Raw genomic sequence first — 20459 nt, 5'->3', positions numbered from 1 at the left:
CATATTGCCCTGGAGGAATACTTTTCCAGATAAATTGTTCGTGAAGTCCTGCAAGAAAAGTCTTAAAATGCAAACCAGTATTGAACGCAGAACACAAGTATTCATTATAGTACTTTAGTCTCCGATCGAACATCCTGATAAAAAGATTACTGTGCACCACACAAAAAAAAAAATTGTGAATTGTCTATGGGTTTGGTTTAGCTGCAGAAAGTGATATTGGTGTGGAGTGAAAAGCTGCTCAAAAAAAAAAAAATCACACAATGGGACAGAAAACGCATTCCTGGTGCAGAACGTGCAGTAAACGTGCAGCTCACCTACGAGGATACAACTGATGAATTCGGCAATAGTCCATCGGGGGAGAGGGAGGGGAAAAAAATATACGTGAGACATCTTCAAAGTCCTCCCACCATCACCACCACCCTCCTTTCATATGCTGCTACACCTGGCTCTTTTCCACCCGTTTCATGTTTTCCTACAATTTTCAAGTTCTCAGCTGAGGTTCACTGACTATCCCTGTGTTCTCCAATTTTGCATCAGTATCTATAATAGCCAGACCTAACGTATAAATGTGCAGAAAAAAAAGAGACAACTCCTCCAGGGAATGATCAGTTCTAAACTACCTGGACTGGTTATAGGCATTATGTCTGCATAAAAAGATCAGTATGGGTGACGCTTCTTTTATAGTGTCTCTTGCCCATGAATCCAAGAGGTTATGGATGAGGTTATTCCCCCTGTAGCTCGACTGAATTCAAAGGAGTTATGACTTTGAACAATGTTCCCTGACTCACAGTTTTTGACTAACTTTTATTATTTCCTAATAAACTGTCCTCCTCAGTCCCCTGATAGCTGTTACCATCCAGACTTTTATTGAGCAATATGGTTTTTACCAAGGGCAGCCCATACATGTTTATCATCCACACAGTCAGCACAGCAATAAAGCATCGTTAAATTAAACCTAGGTCTTACCTGGTCCTTTTTAGACTTGTGTGAGGAAGCAACGTGAGCCAGGTACTGAATGACCTTCTTGGTGTTCTCTGTCTTACCAGCTCCTGATTCACCTCTGTAAAGAAAGTCTGCGATTCATTCACAAAAAAGACATAGGGGGACATGTTTCTATCTCTAATTCCCAAAGGGCTACAGAGCTCCTTAAATCCACTCTGGCTATCACGACACCTCTCAAAGCCAACAAAAACTGAGTGATACTACAGAGTGGTATCAATGTAGGCTGGGCTGCAGGATAGCCCTCTGCCAGTTTGCCAGTGGGTATGGGTTCTATATGAGGGCACAAAGGACGGAATGCAAACAAAAACTATGTTCTCTGGTCACTTGGACACGAAAATTGCTACGTGGCAGAGGAATCATCCAAAGGCAACTGTAGAGCTAGGGGTGAAAGGAAACAAAATGAATCTTTCGAAAAGAAACCTCCTGACTGGGTGTCAACTGAATTTGTTGTGTCTAGATGAGAAACTGCTGTAACAAATAAGAGTATCTATTTGTTACTTATCAGCCTCATCAGTGTGAATACTCTTAAACACAAGAGCTACATCAAATCTTAAGGAGTTCTCCAAGCCTTTTCCATTGACAAAGCCTTCATTCTTCAGGAGTTTGGGCACGAAGGTTCTTTCGAAACCTCCTTCCTTCCTGCAGTTCCCATGAAAATTATTCTGTACAAAGGATTAAATACATATTGGAGGACCTGTAGCGGGGCCTGCCTTAACTCTTCGTTATTACCTGATTTACTGAGCCCACCCCAGGCACTTATTATCAAGAGAGTCCTCCAACCAAGATTTTTAACACAAACCTTTACATCCACACAAGCTTGCAACTGTATATACTCACGTGCAAAGGATGGACTGATCCTCTCGGTCTAGAATAAAATTTAAAACAGTAGTCAGACTAAGACTTGAACAGCAAATTTCTATGACAGATGCATATCAACATCTAAGACATAAACAGGAACTAGTAAACTCAACAAGCACTGACAGAAATACGGCCAGGTAAACCCTTTTTGGGCAACCATCCTCCCACATCTGCCAAAGTTAAACTGCAATGGTGCCGTTAGGTTTTCTTCATCAAAAAAGAACATAGGTTGCATCAGTTTTTCTACAAACATGCAATAACTCTCCCGGTGAATGTTTCTTTACCACAGATATATACCTGGATGTACATCTCCCAGTTATTCACCCCCCTCTCCCCTTCAATTATTCTGGACCCATACTGATGTTCAAAAGCAATCAGCAGAGCAGAGATAACAGAAGGGAGATAGAGGGCCGGTGGAAGCAGGACATGAACCATTAAAAATTCCAGAGTACCAAAAGCTCACATCAAACAGAGGCTTTCAGCCCAGAAGAAACACTGGAAGCTCAGTGAGAAATTGTTGTTACTTGTTTTATACAGGATGGGCTTGAAAGCTAGAACACTGAACAGCAGCCTAAGTGCTGTACAGCTGATACATTTGTGGCACCATCCCCTATAGTATTAACTGAGCAGCTGATAATAGTAGAAACTTTTTCTTTTTCATATTGACATGCCACAAAAAACAGGAATGGGGATGTGGTATTGAATGCTAAACAGTAGACATGCTAATTCCTGGGTTCATTTCCCAGCTGTGGATGATGAAATCTTTCCAGTCACAGAACTTCCTTCAACCAGCTTATCCACCACTATCTTCTCCAACATCTGTAACCTCCTTTCAGCTTTCACCTATGATTCTACTTTCTCATAAGCAGCCCCGACTAGTCTTTCCACCATGCCTTCATCCTACTGCTCCCCCAGCACTTTGTAAAAACGCTCCCCTACTTCTGCCTTGATTTCACTTTGCATCCACCCTTCCATCCTGCCTCCCCCTCTGACTGCCCCCAGTCTGCATCACATTCTCCTCGATGCCACCAGGAACCAGCTAGGAGCACCGGGCAGATGCGAGAGTGCCTGTGCCTAGCACAGCTTTAATAGCTTCTTGTAGGAATCACAGGGGAGGTGAGACCTGTCCAGACACTGAACGCTTAGGAACTGCAAGTCATGCACATAGTCCTGCATCACACCAGAGCTATTGAGACACTCACAGAACAAACTAAGCCATCAAATTTATTTATTTTGCTTAAGAGGAGAGAACTATTAGATCATCCAGACTGAGAGCCTGAGTATCACAGCAGTTTCATTTCATCTCCTTATTGTTCTTTTTACACACTGAGCTCCAATTTTGTGTCAGACTCGAGTCTAATCTCTTAAAAGACAGCAAGCCTCAAACATCCACAAGGAGAAAGTATCGCTGAATTCCTCCAATAAATTATTGCCGCAACTGGTAGCTTTCATCAGTATGTTTATGAATGTGACTGTTTCCATATTTTAGCTACTGGTCCTTTCTCTTCCTTTCTCCAGTAGCTTAGAGAAAGGAAGTGCACTCAGTATTCTCCTCACCAGACACACACTTGGATGATATAATTGAGTCACCAAGCTCAAGACTTTTTGTGCAAGATAAAGAGACTGAACTCTAATTAGGGAAGGCTTTATAGTTTCAAGTACTTGGGCTCTACATGACTACTTTCCATAGCCTTTAACGCTGCCACCGCAAGTGAATTTAGCATGAATGCCATATTCAACAAGAAAAATCTATAAACTCAGTTTAATAGAGAGAAGCAATCCAGCTTTGGGACACATTTTCATGGAATACAGAAGGCGGGAGAAACTACCAAATTTGAGATTCGGTCTTTTCTTAAATTATTCTGCAGCTGCTAATGGAGACATTAGATTCATACACTACAAATAAGTAATTCCTGCTCTGAACTTCCTTTACTGGAAACTCATTATATGCAGATGAGCACAAAAGTTTAGAGGAAAATAATCTGCTTTACCACAGATAATACCTCTCTCAGAAAGAGCTGATCAGCCCTAAGACTGGAAGTAAGCAAGCAGAAGAAAATTGTCACTCAAATAGTTTGGGCCCAGCAAACAACTAAGCATCCAAAACCAGACTATGCGGCTTTGTTAGCACTGTACGTTCATTTTTTTTCAAGTGCTGAATTTTATTCATTGCCTTTAAGATACGTACCCCTTTTGCTGAAGGGCAGGTGAAGAGCAGATGTGAGCCAGCCCCAAAGGCCTCACCCATTCAAGGTTCCCAGCGGGTCAATGGCTCAGCAGGCACACGCCAGCCCTCTGTGTGACTGGGCACTTTGAGGGTGGATCGGGGAATAACTAGTGACTCATTTATGGATTGCCTAAGGAAATGTATTCTGCAGTAGTGCGACACCTGGGTGCAATTCTCTACCACAAAGCAGTTATGGTAAAAAGAAAAGATTATGCTTCTGAATAACATTTGACTTTCAAAAGCTTGACTATAAGCAGGCAGTCCATTTGTCCTAGAAAAGCTTGTCTTTGCATTCGGATACTACAGATGCTCTTCTAAGAAGCCTATTAGAGAGAGAAAAAAAGAAAAAAAGAAGATGCCCCTAAGGATGGCACTCCTCACTCCTGGTAGCCAGCTTCGGTGTTGGAATGATGAGCTGGAGCTCCTCATGCAGGCAGTGGAGCCCTAGGTACCTACATACCACATGCTTCCCCCTTCCCTCTCCTCCAAGATAGGATCCTCATTCCAGCAAAATACACTGATAAGCAGGCAGGCAAACCAAGTGCTGAACAGAAAGAGAGATGACCAACATCAGATAACCCTCAGAAGCTCTTTGGCACCGAGCACTCTGGATCACAACAGGTTCTGCTGTAGTTGGCTGAGAAGCTCTTGTAGAGCCTCACTGCAAAGGGAATAAGAGGCACCAGCTCTGTGGAGCTACCCAAGGAAGTCACAAAGGGATGAGCACAGGATCTTTCCACACCCCAACACACAGCGAGGTGTTGCAAGGCAGGAAGAGCCACAGACGGCGTTCAAAAGCCCTCTCACATTGGGCTTTCCTCCCCCAGAGCACTCGCCCGGTGGCCTGCTGCAGCTGCGTTAGTCACCTCCGCTGTAGGGCAGCCAGAAGGTACCTGCGAGTGCAGGCAAGCCACCGGCAGCGCGCAGACGCTGCCATAAAAGGCAACATTCCTGGTTGCAATCCGGGGGAAATTCTTTCCCAGGACGGCAAAGCAGCAGTCATTGGGATAGCTGGAATTCTTCTAATTGTGTACAGACAGACAACTGAATAATGTGTTGAGCAACAGGAAATTGGAGCCTACCAAAGGGCCAAAGAGCTAACAAACACAAAAGCATAACTTTTAGACACGCTTCCAATTAAGACCCGCCGTAAATGCCAATATTTATTCTCCATACAATACCGACTTGTGCCGTCATGAATCAGAATGCTATTGCCCAGACAAGAGGCCACCTCCAACTCCCCCCCCACCTTTTCTTTTTTTTTCTTAGGGGATCATTCAACATGGGCGTACTGCACAGCTTCAGTCAGCACTTGCCTTTACTCCATTGTCGGTTGTGCAAGCAACCTACTCAGCAGAAGAGACTGTGCTGGGCACCATAAACTCAGCTGCTTGCAAGAACACAATCAAGGAACGCCTGATTAAAAGAAATCTGCATCTGCTTTTCCATCCTAAACAGAGTCACTTATTAAGAACAATCCAGAATAACAACTCATTAGTTAATTATAGCAACAGCTCTGTATTTCAGACCAGCTGGCAAGGAAAGCTTTTTATCTAGGGCTCCTCTTTAGTTCCCATCACCACAGTATTCAAGTGATCATAAGAAGCAGCAGCCTCAAGCACCCAAAAATTCAGGAAGTCTGACGTCCTTCAAATTTAAGCTATACAGCAGTATGGTACAATAAGTTCACTAGATTAATTTTACTGTATTTTTAAAAATATGATATCTAACTTATTATCGACTTCCTTCAGCCCTAAAATAAAAGACCTCATTTTAGACTGCTTCCAGGACTTCTTGGCACACATTAAAAATTAAAATTAAAAGCCAAAACTTAAATTAATTAAAAGCCAAAATTTGTTTTGACAAGACAGACATCTCATGTATTGGAAGTCCTCAGCCAAAGACTCCAGTGCAAAATAATGTATCGGAGGGAATTCTGAACTGCTGTGGTGGAATATATTGGCATAAACGATAAACGAACAGAGCCCCAGACTCCTGAATTTTTTTTTGGATGTCTTGGGATGGGAGAAGGAAAAGGTTGCCAGGCTGGAACTGTGCAATGTGGGATGTTCTGTAACCGAGATGTGTAGCCTAAGAGGCCTTTATCAGCCACTTCCTCCGCCCGAGCGACTGGTTCCAGGCCTGCTCATGGCCATAAAAGGAGAAGTAATATAGCGCGCACGCTGCGCTGACATCATCTCCCCGGCGAAGAGGAAGCCTAGCTGAAAGGCAAAGGCTTGGCTTGCGATCCCCTGCCTATAGCTGACTCATTAAGGCTGAGAGCTTAACCATAGCGAGGTGGTACCACCCACCGCCTAACCGCCGCGCTCTGGCGCAGCGGAGGGGCCTGGCCCTCTGGGTTTCCGTTACTGCAGCGCGCCCCTGAGGGCCCGCGGCCCAGCTGAGGCATCTGCCTGCTGGCCGCCTCCGAGCTGACCTGAAGCGAGGAGGAGTCGAAATGTGTGCTCCAGCCATGCTGTAGCTTCAGTTCTCGCTCTCTTCAAGCTGCTCATTCTGACCTCAGGGCCGTCTAACAGCCAGCGTCCTTCCCTCAGGGCTCTGGGGCATGAGGAGCCGCAGGCACCTGACACCGCTGCGCTACCCGGAACAACCCCACCGGCATAAAATCAAATATATTCACAGCGGTGCTTTAACCTACATGCTGGTTTGAGTTCCTGACACTGGTTTGAGTGTCAAAAACGCTCCTGGGAAACACCAGAACAGAGCCCGAGAGCTTGCTTTTGCACTGTCATTTAAGGAATGCATTAGACAAGAGTTTCAAAATGCTAATAACCTATCATTAAGTACAAGGGGAAAAAAATCAAATGAAGGATAAGCATAGCATATGCAAGACAGCTCTCACAGAGTTGAACTTCTAGATATGAAAAAGGAAAAAGTCATTTGATTTGGCAGGACCACTGCAGTGCCAAGATTCAGCTTTGCTGTATGTGAAGTTTGAGGACAAGCACAAGGAAAAAAAGAGTTTCATTTCAAAAAATGAAATACATCCTACTGGGTCAAATGCAAATATTTATTTCCCCAAGCCATTTCTGGACTAAAGCCCATACCCCTTTCTGTAGCATTCCACAACTGAATCTGGAGATAGCAAAACAGGAAAACAAGTTAGGCTGTAATTTTCGGTTACACAAATGTTTATGAAGTTCTGACAGGAAAGAAAAACTGGTATACGGCCTGCAAAAGCTCAGGCTGCTCACGATACTAAAACAGCGTACAGCAGGGAAACCGACAGAAAGGGCTGAACTATTACATAAGTGACTGCCAGAAGGCTCCTGCTCTGGTTTACAGGAATGAAGCAAAAAGGGTGTGGTAACTACTAAAAAACAAGCGGGCAATGGACTCTTTTAGCTCCTTGTTCTATTGAAAACCACATTTCAAGACAGATTTTTTTAGAGTTGCATTTAGAAATCTCAAATGATTCAAAGCATGTAAAACATCTCAAGAAAATCAGAAACTACATGTGTTTTCTTGCAATTTGCACACAAGCACCATCAAATGAACATCCTCCACATTTAGTATCCAAATTTAATACTGCCCTTTGCATCAGAAATTTGGACAGATCTTGGAAAAAAAATAGCAAAACCACATGCTATTTTCCTTAGGTTTTAGTGGAAACAGAATTTGACTCTTATGTGCAACTTGAAAGAGACACATCCACGCCCCTACCTAATCTGAACAGCTCTCTCAATCGGGTATCCCTCAATTGGTAGGCATGCACAGAATATTGCAGAGAAAATAAAGACACATTTTGGGCAGTGTAAAACACAGTGCAGTATAGCAGACAAGTGCTAAGAAGCAACCTGAGAAAGCAGAACTGAGACCCAGAAGTTAGAACAGAAGTCTCTACTAGCTTGGAAACTTAAGAAACATGTAAATGGCTGAGAATTACAAATACTTCAAGGTCATGTTCTGTAGGAGCAGATCTAAAGGATGGTTTCTTGTGAAAGTGACAACTGGGTCTGAGGTGCATCTGAAGACCTTCAAAAGCAAGCCATTCGTCTTAAAATAGCTAGCACTGTTTCCTCCCTGAATATAACAAGGCCAGTAAAGATCATGAAGGTGCTATACTTCAGATTTTTTTCTTTTAAACACCAAACCCATAGACTGCCTAAATTCTAAGTGAATACCAGCAAGTTGCTGGCCACATAGGCTCCTTTGCAAACTAATCCATCACAGTCAAGGAGGATTTAATCACTGCACAATGATTTTAAGAGTTTTATTCAGTGAACCATTAGGAGCTCTATACTGACATGTGGAAAAACTGGATGAGAAGTGAGATAGAGTGCATTCGCTAGCAACGTACAGTCTGTTTTCTCTCCTACATTTTAGCTGAGCAAGTTGAATAGTAGCTTAAAAAAATGGGCAGAGTACACATACAAGGGAAGAGCTCTGAAGAAAGCATTCCAGAACAACCATACTAATCCAAGCTATTACAAAGGAGTTTCAGGCACTGACAGTAAAATGGCCATCATGCTCCAGACACCAATGAAACTTCTAGCTTATTTCTAGCCTCAGTATTTGACATTAAAAATTCCTTGTGTGCGCTCTGAACAGACAAACAGGTGCTATTTGATAGCTTTAAAATGTTTTTCTTAATAGATCCTCTGGAGAACGCAAATTGAGGTAAAGAATTTACCCCTTCAATGTACATCTGCTGCTTTAGATTAATGATTTGTCTGCTCAAGACACCACTCCACTTACAGGCACTATGCTTCTTCAGTCATCAGTGCCAGAAAAGTAATTCTTCTGAAAGCAGTCAGACCTTAGGCTTCTGGCATCCAGGTTACCCAGGGAACAAAAACATTAAGACAAATGTGTGTGCTTTTTTTTTCTCTGAAAGCAAAAATGTTTTTATTTTCTTCAGAATTCTGCTCTTGAAACACAAGAAGCATCTCCAAGTACCATTCAGCAAAATAACGTTTTTACCTCATTTCTGAATCTTAATGTCTTTGGTTGGAGAAAGAAGGAAAAAAGAATCAAAAAAATTACTTTTAACACATTCTCCATTATCTTATTGCTTCAAGGAAATGCTTCTGGTGAAGTTTAACAAAAATAATTTAACCTCTTAGGATACATGAATGCCACATGACACTTCTGCAAATGGAATAACCATGGTAAACACAGAAAGAGGACCAAACTTTGTGCACCAGCAGAGATGCCTGAAAAGGGTTAAACAGTTTCTGGATTAGCAGAATTTGGAATAAAACTCTCATCTTCCTCTCCCTTCCCAATTCCTTTCCTGAAGAACCTCCCTTTGAACAGCCTGCTTATTAGAATACCATAAATTGACTGGGGGGAAAAATGTAAAACAGTCTGTATCAATTAATGTGAAAAGCTTTTCCAGTCTGTCAGCTTAAGAGATAACTATACCCCGTGCCGGAAGAAGTCAGTCTCTAGCTTGCTATCCTCCTTCAGACCATGAAGGACTCCCTGTCTTTGGGGCTCTGAAAGTATTGTAGGGAAGGCATCCTAATCCTAAATGCCTCCGGCTCATGTGGAGCACTGGACCCTTTCATGTTCTGTTCTCTGTACAGATTCCTGCCATACCACTGGCTGCTGCATCAAGCCTCCCCCACTGCTAAGCAGAACTGAGAAAGTGGACTAGGAATGTTGCTTTCCATTGCCCTAGAGGCTAGCCAGGGCCGGAGACATTGCAACAACCTACTCACCTTCGCTCCCAGTAGCATACACCAGAATGCTGCTGTTTTCCTTTGAAATAAGGCAGCAAATAACCCTACAGTGATCTCCAGGCATTTTTGCTATCAAACACGTACATATGAACCAACACACACAAAATTCTACCAAACCTAATTAATTGGTCAAAGCAGGCTACTTCAAAAGATAAGTGGGAATGATTTTCATGTCCAACAAGCATTCCAACTAGACAGCAACAAGGTATCTCAAGCCAGGCAGAGAAGAGCTGAGACAAACCTCTAGATTGTCAGGACTGTTGAGAATATATCACGTAGCTAGAACTGTTCTGGAAAAGGTAAACACTCCAAAAGAGCTCATAGCAACTTTCCAGTGCTAGGAAAACAGTGGCAGGGCTGCCTGTCTTCAACTTTGTACAACAAAATATTCAAGACTGGGATTTCTGAGCTTTAGACACCATTCAAGGGGTGGTCTGATGGAGACACCTCTTTTGAAAAGGAGAGGAATTATCCATGTAGACCAACCACTAGCTCTGACCCATTATCAGACAAGTAGATGTCATCTGTTCCTTCTTGCAGAATTGTGGCTGTCCAGATATCCATTGCCACATCCTGATGGTGTATGGTAGGGATAAAGGACAAGATGCAAAACCGTGCAGTTCCAAATGGTTTAACTGTTGACTGTGGAAGGAGAAAGACTTATTTGGTCTCTTACAACAATGCCACAGAGCCCATTTCTGATGCTATGTAGAAAAGATCTTTTTAGGGAACAATAAATTTGGTAGGGTTTAGTCAATACCTCGTTTAAGGAAAATATATGTTGGTACTTCAGCTGACAAGGAGCAGGCAAGAGAGAAGGAAGTAATAAAGGAAGTGAAACACTGATAAGAGGTTTATAGACAATCGTGCTGCTCGGTCTTTGAAGGAAGTGAGGGCATACGTAGATCCAGGTTCAAGGGTCCCCACACACACACTCTGGATACAGCATTCCGTTCAGAGCAACACTTAAGTAGTATAGGAGTATTTTCTCAAAAGCTGTCATATTGTCCACAAGTTGCCATCAGTACCCTGCCACCGGTCCAACTGCAGCATGTCAGTATGGCTCTCCCCTCCACACCCAAGGCTTTTACCAACACAGCTTAATTTATCTATCACGTTAGCTCTCCAGTGTGCTCTGATCCACATGGCACCACACCTTAGCAGCCTTCTTCAGCGTTGCTCAAATTTGTTTAAAGCCATAACTCAGGCAAGTGGAAGAAGTTTTTCTTGCTCCCTTTCCACTCTGGATAATCATGTTGTTATAGTTTTCCTATGCTTGGAAGTGCAAGTGGTAGTGAGGGCAGCGAAAATGCAGAACCCTTTAGAGCAGAGACTAATTAGAATTGTAAAGCATGTTTATTGTATCTGGCCTTTGTTCAACACCTGAGACTAATGACAAGACCTAGAGACACACACCTTAATCATCATTGCTATCTATCAGAAAATAAAGGAGTATCTAATTTATACAAACTATGCCAAATCAAACTGTCCTTTAAACGTTCCAAAGCGTGCCTCTGCATATAACCTAGCTAAGTACAGGAAGAAAAGCACAGAATACCTCCACACCCGACCACTTTCCAAGTAACCCATACACAAGCACGTTCTCTGTGAAAGACCTCCTCACAGAAGGAGGGATATGCACAGGACCTTCAGAGCTCCATTTTTATGTTCTCAAGTGACAAACAAGAAGCAGGTATTTATGACTCTTTACTTCCCCATGGTATGCACAGCACGGTGGTGGGGAAACAGGTCAATCTGCTTACTTTCTTTTATTCTATAAGAAGACAATGGATGTATTTAATATTGCCTGATAGGAAGTTTTATTTTTAACAGAACAAGAATGTAACCAAACAACTCATCATCAGTAAAACTATCACTGATCATCACATTTCAAAATGTAGGGCATACTAATCTCGTTTCTTCCAACCAAGCTGTATGACTGGGTTTTAATAATTTTGTTAAACAACTCCATCAACTCCAATACACATACTTGCCCATCTACAGCTATGATTCTGTAAGATCATCACTTAGAGTAGGAAAATTTACCACTTCAGTTCTCCTTGCCTACTTCTCTGAACCACATGCATTCACACCGTTCCATCCTTTATGTCCAGTTTAGCTCTTGCTAAAGAATATCAGACCCTTCTTATATTCTGAAGCAAGGTTCTTCAATCCACTGGAATAGGAGAAAGCTATTAAATCACCTCAGCACAAGAGCCAGTACCAAGTAGGTGTCAGGCGCCTGCGAACAAGGAAGTAGCAATGCCTTTTGACAGCAGTGAGCTGTTGTTCTCTTACAGTGTTTTGACTGCAACCTTGATTTGTTATTTCAACAAAAAAGCCATTACCTCAGTCAGCACTCACCTTGCATCATACTCCTGTAGGCTGTGTCTGTGATGGCATAGATATGAGGGGGCATCTCATGTCTCTTTTTGCCTTTGTACATCTCCACTATTTCTTCTGAGTATATGGGCAGGTTCTTGTAAGGATTGATTACCACGCAGAACAGGCCTGAGTAGGTCTGGGAAGAAAATGCCCCAAAAATAAAAACAGGAGTTAAAATTTTGTACACTCATGCCTTTTAACAGTGTATTACTTCCAAAAAAAAATGTTTTTTAAGTGCTTCTAAGCGATATTAGAATCTCAGCAACACCTGAAGTTATATCGACTTGGATGGTACTCAACCTTTCCAAAGTACACAAAAAGCATCGACTGACACATTAGTCACACTGATAATCAAACTAGCCAACTCCCTAGCTAATTAACAGTCCACTAGGAGTGGCTTTTCTTCATCTCAACATTTTGATATTTAAGTGTCTATTTCATTACATATGATAGGCGCTCAGCTCCTAGAACCATGTATTTTGTTATGTTCTGCCTAATGTTTCTCTATCTACTGCATATATTTATCCAGTAATTGCTCAGTTACAACTTAATAAAACTTCACGACAACAAATCAGTTTTCTTACGTCCAGAAATGTTACAGATGATGCAGAGACACAGCAAGATATTACAGTAAAGACAATACAGAGATGCATATTCCCTTTCACACATGGCACTCATTAGCAGGATGTACAAGATCTTCTTGCCCGTGCTCAACAGTTTTCATATTAACTCATTGCTACTAAACACGGGAAAGAACAGATAACACAACCCCAAACACTTCCAATGGATGAATGTTACTGGTGGCATCAAACTACTTTGTGAGGTCTTAATGTATTCCTTGAATAGGAGCACAGCTTGCTTATTTTCAGTTATCTCCCTGCTCACTTACACTCGGTGTGCAGTAAGTAGGCAGACGCTGCTCTAGCTGGGAAAGACTAGATGGGTCTCCTTTCTAGAGGGTAGAATTTTACATAGGTTTATTTGAAGAGAAGTTGTTCCTCCCTCCTACCCTTTTAATAAAAGCACCATTCCAATGTAGAAAATCAAGCCAAAATAATTCCTAGAGAAAAATAAGACCAGTGTATTCCTTGGAGCTTTTCAAGATCACTGGGCTAGGCTGGATTCAGAGTTGACTCTGCTGTGAATAGGAATATTTCCTAGATTCCTAGATGTTCTAAGAATAGCATTCCAAGACTTGCTCTTGGGGTTTAGAGCTCCCTGATAATTTTAGAGGCAGCTGTTTGAAACATCTGGATATAAGAAGCTTTCTACAGCAACTTGCAATGCTACCAGAAGAGTACACTTGGCACTTTCGGTTGCTACCATCTCTTCTATTGTTTGCTCAATGAAGAGTGCTCTGATGTGGGTAAAGAGTTCTCCACAATGAGCACAGAAAGCAATCAGATTTAGCCTCTTTAGCTAGATAAAGGTAAGGACCAGACTATTGTGATAAGAAGGGTGAAAATAGCATCTACTACACAGTCTTATATCCAGAATTTCTAGGTGCTGGTTTAACCTCAGGCAATTAGCCCACTCTTCTCACACAGCTGATTCAGAATGAAAAAATGATTCACAACAAAAAAAATCTGATACAACTTTCACCCTACTTAAGGGGCTGTCTTTTTCTTTAATTTTTTTTATTTTACTTTTTTTTTTTTTTTTTATGAATTGAGGAAGATTTAAATAACTTAGAGAAAAGCATTTCCTTCCAAAATGGGAAGCTATTAAAGCTGGATGAAACCCTTTCACATAGGACTACAATTCCAGGAAGCTAAACTTCAGTTCAATTCTAATCGGGTTAGGTTTGAGATAGTGCTGGAAAGGAACTGTTTAAGAAGTTTGCAGAAACAGTCTTGGCAATGCTAGTTCCCTTAACTTCTGCCTCAGTTCTCCAACATAGCAGACCATGCTTTCATAGTACAAAATAGCAGCTGAAAGCCTGGGTCTTTCTTTCCTGATCTTTGACTACACTACTAGAAGACAGGGCACGAACAAGAGGTAGAAAGCAGTCTACTCTAGAGTACCACATTCACAGTTCATACAATATACCTTTTCCTTATTTTAGGATGGGAATAGCTTACATTGATAAAACTACAGGTTCTCTTCTAACACTTCATTTGACTCCACAGGAGACCAGATGTGAAAGCAGAAGAAAAGCAGTAGCAAGTGCTGCGGTAATATTCCACATGGAATTTAAAGTCTTTTCATCTGTATTTGTATGACTTTTTTGGCAATGTTTGCTGACAAAGGAGAAATGTCACTTTTCAAATACAAATGGTGTAAGGGTCTGGAAGCTGGACTGAAGCAGTCTGCTGGAACAGAGCAACAGTTCAGAAAAAGGAAGGCATTAATTTTGTCAGACTGATGAAGCAGGTTTGGAGGAAAACTCCATCACCTCCTGCCAGCTTCCACTTGCCAGGAGAAACACCTGAGGGAAGTTTCCTTGCAGTACAATGATCTCATCCAGACAGATGCATGAGAATATTTTTGTCCAATAAAGAGACAACTAATCAGCGCTGGGATAGGCAACTGAGGGAGGCCGCCGTGTCAAGACAGCTGGTCAAGCACGCTGACAGAGCTATGTATAGGAAGCAAATGAGTTACGTTGAGCAGAAGCTGTCGGTCCTACCAGGGGGAAGACAAGAGTCATCTTCATCTTATTAAAGCACAAGTAACGGCTTTTGTGCCTAAATACCTGAATTGAACCCAACACTCCAATTGAAAGGCTAATCTATTATAAGCACAGCTGGCTTGGAGATGTGTATTTGTTTCAGACATTACTGGCTCAAAACAGAACTCTGGCATTAACTTAAAACTACTATTTCAAATGACACACTGGAGGGCCAAACAGGAACTACTTTTATTTTAACAGCTAAACTAGCTCTGAAGAGCTGAAAGGACCTTCTTCAGCATGGAACAAAGCTGACAGCATCAGAAAGGATATTTTCTAGCATCTGTTAACTTCAGTGACATAAGTGAAAGACTTAACGTTGAGTTTTGAGTTTCACACTGAATACCAATAAGGCAGCCGTGGTAGTTTAACGCAGAAGTTGAAAACGATCTTTTGATAAAAGCACTTGGAATGCAAAAGGTTAATATGAAAATCTGCCTATCAGCAAGTCATCTCAGCATGGAACCAATGAGCACACGGAAGTTGCAATTTGGTGTCACATTCAAGTTCTTAGCTCTTGAAATGCTTGACCCTCCCTGTGCAAAATTTCTCTGCACCAGCCACGAGATTTCCCCCTTCCTTTGGTAGAATGGGTAGACGGAAAATTTAAATTTGAGGAAAAAAGCACACAGGCCTGCTGCAAAGGAAGGCAGAAAGGCCAAGAACAGAACCCAGTTATGTTTATGATCTTTCCATAGACCCTTATACTAGAGATATATCGCATGTACTATTTTCAAGAGGATTAATGATCCACCAACAGCCACTCCAATGAAAGTATTTTAAACCTTCACGTTAATCCCCCGACTTGCTGAGAACTGCTGACAGGTAAGATCAGTCCGTTTCACAAGTGCACAGTTTTGTGCAACTGTTTTGGCAAGTCTAAGACTCTGTAATAGAGCGTTACTATTGTAAGTTTATATGAGTGGAGGGTGTAGGCTTCTTTTTTTTTAATACTTCTTAAAATCTAACTAGAAGAACTCACTTTATTAGAGTCACAAACCATTTCTGAAGTTTTAGAGGATATCTTACAAGATATGTGAAAGTTTATTGCATAGTGTGCAATAAACTTCAAGATGCTGTTGAGTTATTTTCAACTTATTACATAACCTAGCAATGTTTCCTGTTCTAAAAATGTTACACACATAATCTTGCATATCCTATTTCAACACAAGACCAAGATTCTTCCCTCTGACAACAGGTTTTGACCAATAGTCAAGAGTTATTCAGCTACACAGAATAACTAACTGCATCAGCCTCTAATCATGTTAAGTCTCAAAATTTTGAGATCAGACGGTAACTAAATTTGTATCAGCTTTGCACCTTTCAGATGTTCTCTGATGATTTATGCAGCAGTTGTCTATACGTCCTCATGCACTCTAGAAGAGCAGTGGTCACAGCACTAGACAGAATTTCTTCTAGTTTGTTCGCGTGTTCCCTAACTTGGAAGGCAACAGTTCAGAGGTTTCTACCTGAGGGTGAATTCCTGCTATGTGGTATCACAGATACCACCAGTCTCTGTTAGGGCAGAGGAGATCGTGTACAGCTTGCCTCATAAGATGACTAGGTAAATGACTAGATTCCTTTGGGCAAGATGAAGAAGTAGGCATTCAAAAAAACACCCAAACATACAGAAAGGTAGAGCAGAAAGTTTTTATTTATGGTGCCTTTTCCATAGGAAAAAAGAGGCAGCTTTTAGGCTTTGGAATCAAAATGAGGGGAAAAAAAACACCTAGACATATTTTCATCTAGGACCTAATTAATATGCATGTTTATATATCAAAATCTTTCTTTAATACATTTTATTTTAATAGATTTTCTAATTTACTGTAAAAAAACACAGTAATGCCTTTTTAATGCCTTAAAATATTGAATATCCGGCATTTCTACATCCCTCGGGATTTTACTTCAGGCAGATCCGTTTTAATTCTGTAAGCAGTGGGTAGTTCAAAAACAAACAAACCAAGAAACGCTGGTTCCTCTTTTAAGCAGCCACTGCATCCAAACTTTGTGTTACCATCAAGCTTATTACTCATTCTATGCCTGCAGAGTATTAATAAAGTAGAGGTTACCAGGACAGACGTCTGAGGCCACACAAAGAGGAAAATCAGAAGAAAACTGTAGAACCAGTCAAGGTTCCAAGTTCTTCTTCCCCACATTTCCCTATTTATTGCTTTTGGTATGCAGCAAAGCAGTTGTTGCATGCTTTAGAGGGTATGGCCTTTGGGCCCACGCATGGTATCTTTGTCATTTCCATGGCTGTAAGAAAAATCTCTGCTCTTCTCCATTTTGGGTGAAAAAAAATAAAGGAAGCATTTCCCATCTGTAAGCTCACATATGCCCATATGTCCCTTCTCTAGTAGCACATTCTGAGATCCAGAATTTTTGTAAAAAACAGCTTGGCATTAGCATTCTTTCCCACTGAAGCTCCAGACGTGGGAAAAAGCAACTCAGATGTTAGGTATATTAGGACCATGTTTTTATTATTTGATTCGGTTCAGACTTCCTGTTTACCACTTTCCAACTGCTCTCACTTCTTGGTAAAAGAAAGCTAGATGGCATTCAAAACATTCTGCAAATGAAGACGTTAAAATGTTAAAGACAGATTTACCACAGCATTCCTTGAAAGCTCCAACATTAACTAGAGAGGGATTGGCATAGTTTAGTGAAAAAATTTTAAGTAGAGGGAAGAAGCTAAGTCACATGAGAATTGCGTATAGGGGAAAGGAAAGGTTAACACACACTTTAAAAGCAAATTGATCACAGTAGGTTCTCATACTATGTAATCAAGAACTCTTACCCCCATGGAGAAGATTACTTACATAGATCAGTCCAGAGTAGTATCTCTCCTTCAAGTTGTGAAGCACGGAAGCCTCATTCAGGCACGTCAGCTCTGCCATATCTTCCACTTTAGAGAATTTGGGAGGGTTCATCTTCTGGATGTCATCCTTATTCACCTTCACTTTCTTCCCATTCTCTGCCAACTCCACGATGGCCTCATCTCCTACTTCTTCCTTCAGGCTAGCTGCCTCAAACCCATTCTTCTCTGAGGGAACCCATACCAGCTTCTTAGCTGCCCAGTCAGCCTGAGTCAGGGGGTTATTAATGATGTTTTTGTCCACGTAAAGGTACTTATCTGCATCTCTTTGCGCCATTTTGTTTTAGAATTGGGGACCTGCAACAGGAGAAAAAAAGAAAAGTGTTTTTAAAGCTTCAAGTTGCCTTGCAAATTCCTTGCAGACAGGCACATGCTAAGTACTCTGAGACCCTGGCTGTCAGAGCATGCCTCCCACTCCTTGAGTTTCATGTTAGTAAGCGCACTGGTAAGTTGTCAAACTTCCAATAAGGTCAAGGTTTTGCCTGCCAAGAGGATGTGAAAAAACAAACTAGCAAGCAGTTAAAGAAGAAAAAAACAACAACAAAACACTGACCGTTAAGCATTTGGAAGCCGTTATTTGGCAGAAGAAAGAAAGCACATTAAATGGCAAGCAACAAACAATTCATAAGATGTGCCAAGCATCAGATACTATGTCAGTAACTTTCAGGTAAGATTAGCCCGTCACTGTTCTACTTAGTAGAGCAGAAAAATCACCACAGAAGTTTAATTATCATTTTTACTTCTTTTCTCCTTCTTCTGATAAGCTATGAATCAAAAAATCACAACTTCTTAGAAATGACATATTCCAGTCTAGACAATGCAAGAGAGACACGTTCCTCCTAAAAGACACCATCAGTAATCCTTTTCACCACCAGCTTAGTAGCAACACCCAGCCCACCAGCTGGTATCTCTTTCCTGGTCTATGTTCTGTAGTAAGATAGCTCAAGTCAGTAACAGAAAAAAAAAAACTGTGGTCAGGAAACTTTACAGCCCAAAATCCTCCACAAAGAGCCTTCCATTTAGTACTTAGAAAGCTGTGGCTGGGTAGAAGATAGAGCTCCATCACCACGTGAAGAATATTTAAGCAGCATACTCAGAAAATGGCACCATAGATTTATTGCTTCATCAAAACCAGAGCACAACTGCCAGGGATTTTCCAGTTAATAAGACAACAACTTTATTGGTGCCATTCAGGAACCCTTTCAATCAAGAGACAGAACTGCATTGCGTCAAGGCTCATTAACCATGTAACAACAGCCTCTTTACAAGGTCCCATAAACATTACTTCTTGGATCCTTCCTCGCAAATATATCAGCATCCTTAATATGTTTTTCATAACTTGGAGAGAAGCTAGAGTTCTTAAGCAAAGAAAGAACAGGAAATTAAAATTTCAATATTTGTGTCATAGAGGGCTGTCAGGAGCTACTGGGATAACTTTTCTACAGAACATACCCGTATTTACACACCAGCCTACAAATCAAACAGGTGAAGTCTGCCCATAGATAACTCCAACAAAAAGATATCGAGGGCAGAACAGAAGCAGGTCAACTCCTGAAACGTGTGTGAGACCAACAATAGATGCTGGGTCTCAGCATTCATAGGCAATGAAGCCAGAAAAGCATCAGCTGTAATAAAGATGGACACAAAATGCCCACACCAGTCATTTGTAAGCATGCAGGGAAATTCATTTCAACAAACATATCGCAGTAGGTGGTATGCAACTTTGTGCCAAATGCCATGGACAGCTGTATATTTACAGTCAAAAGTTCTTCAGCAAACAAAGAAAAAAAAACACTCTATAAGTAATTGCTTCCTTTAGCTTGAGTTTAAAATCTTTGTCTTAAGCCTTACAGGAAATGCCAAACAGCTATCCCACACTTTACCTCATCCTTCTTTCCCCAGAGGGTCACTGACACTTCCACCTCCACCACCACAATGGCAATTCTCAGAGCCACTCCACCTCCCTGGCTTTCCACATTTTTATTGAAAAAAAATCCAGATTTGGATTGGTACGCATTGAAAAGACTTGCTGCAGGCAGAAGATGTAGCAATCAAGAGCTGATTGAAATGAAAAATCTAATTTGCCAAGAGAACCCCAGAACCAGACTACAGCAGCTAGCCTGACAATGTAAGTAGGAAATAGAGAAGGATAACAATTCAACAAAAGATGTCAAGAGTCCCTGAGAATGCAGAGTATCTTCTGCAGGTTGTGGCCAAAGGGTTAAAAAAAAAAGAGGAGGAGGAAAAAAAGAAATAAGAATTCAATTGTGTTCAGAGTTGTATCAGGTTTGGCAAGGCAGCAGCTGTGCTCTACCCTCCATTACACAGTTTCCTGCCTATGCAACTCCCAAGAATCTAACCAGTTGCCTTTTTTGGCTATAATCAGGCAGGACACAGAGGCAGCATGCTTCAGCTCAATTCAGTTTCATCATTTCCTGAGGAATCCTAAGTAACCAGCCATCTGAAGTGTCCTGTGTTACACTCAAACACAGTCCTCACCCCCTGGCTGTTAAGAGTCCATGCAGCCAACAAATGTTGGTGATTTGTTCTGGGATAAAGCTCTTTATGGATGTCAGATAAATTAGACCACAAGAAATCTTTCAAGGGGTATCCCCAGCCAGTTCTAGATCTTAAGAACTAAGGAATGATGGTAGCTACAGAGATTAGTCAAATCATTTACAGGAGGAGACCCCCTGAATTATCCCCCTCCTCCCCCCCCCCAAAAAAAAACCA

The 20459-nt window shown here is 41.5% G+C and overlaps 1 protein-coding gene across 1 annotated transcript in view; it reads right to left on the bottom strand.

Moving 5' to 3' along the window:
- Positions 1-20459, bottom strand: part of MYH9 (myosin heavy chain 9) — a 69332-nt gene that overhangs the window by 36486 nt on the left and 12387 nt on the right. The window contains exons 2-5 of the mRNA XM_048048293.2: positions 17671-18023; positions 12160-12316; positions 1840-1867; positions 967-1060 (exon numbers count right to left, since the gene is read on the bottom strand). Coding sequence (XP_047904250.1) covers positions 967-1060; positions 1840-1867; positions 12160-12316; positions 17671-18003 — 612 coding nt within the window. The 5' untranslated portion in view covers positions 18004-18023. The remainder of the gene's footprint in view (positions 1-966; positions 1061-1839; positions 1868-12159; positions 12317-17670; positions 18024-20459) is intronic.

Source organism: Anser cygnoides, chromosome 1, assembly GCF_040182565.1.
Source record: "Anser cygnoides isolate HZ-2024a breed goose chromosome 1, Taihu_goose_T2T_genome, whole genome shotgun sequence".
NCBI lineage: Eukaryota > Metazoa > Chordata > Aves > Anseriformes > Anatidae > Anser > Anser cygnoides.
The sequence above is the reverse complement of the archived record's forward strand: the minus strand, read 5'-3'. Positions and strand labels throughout refer to the sequence as shown.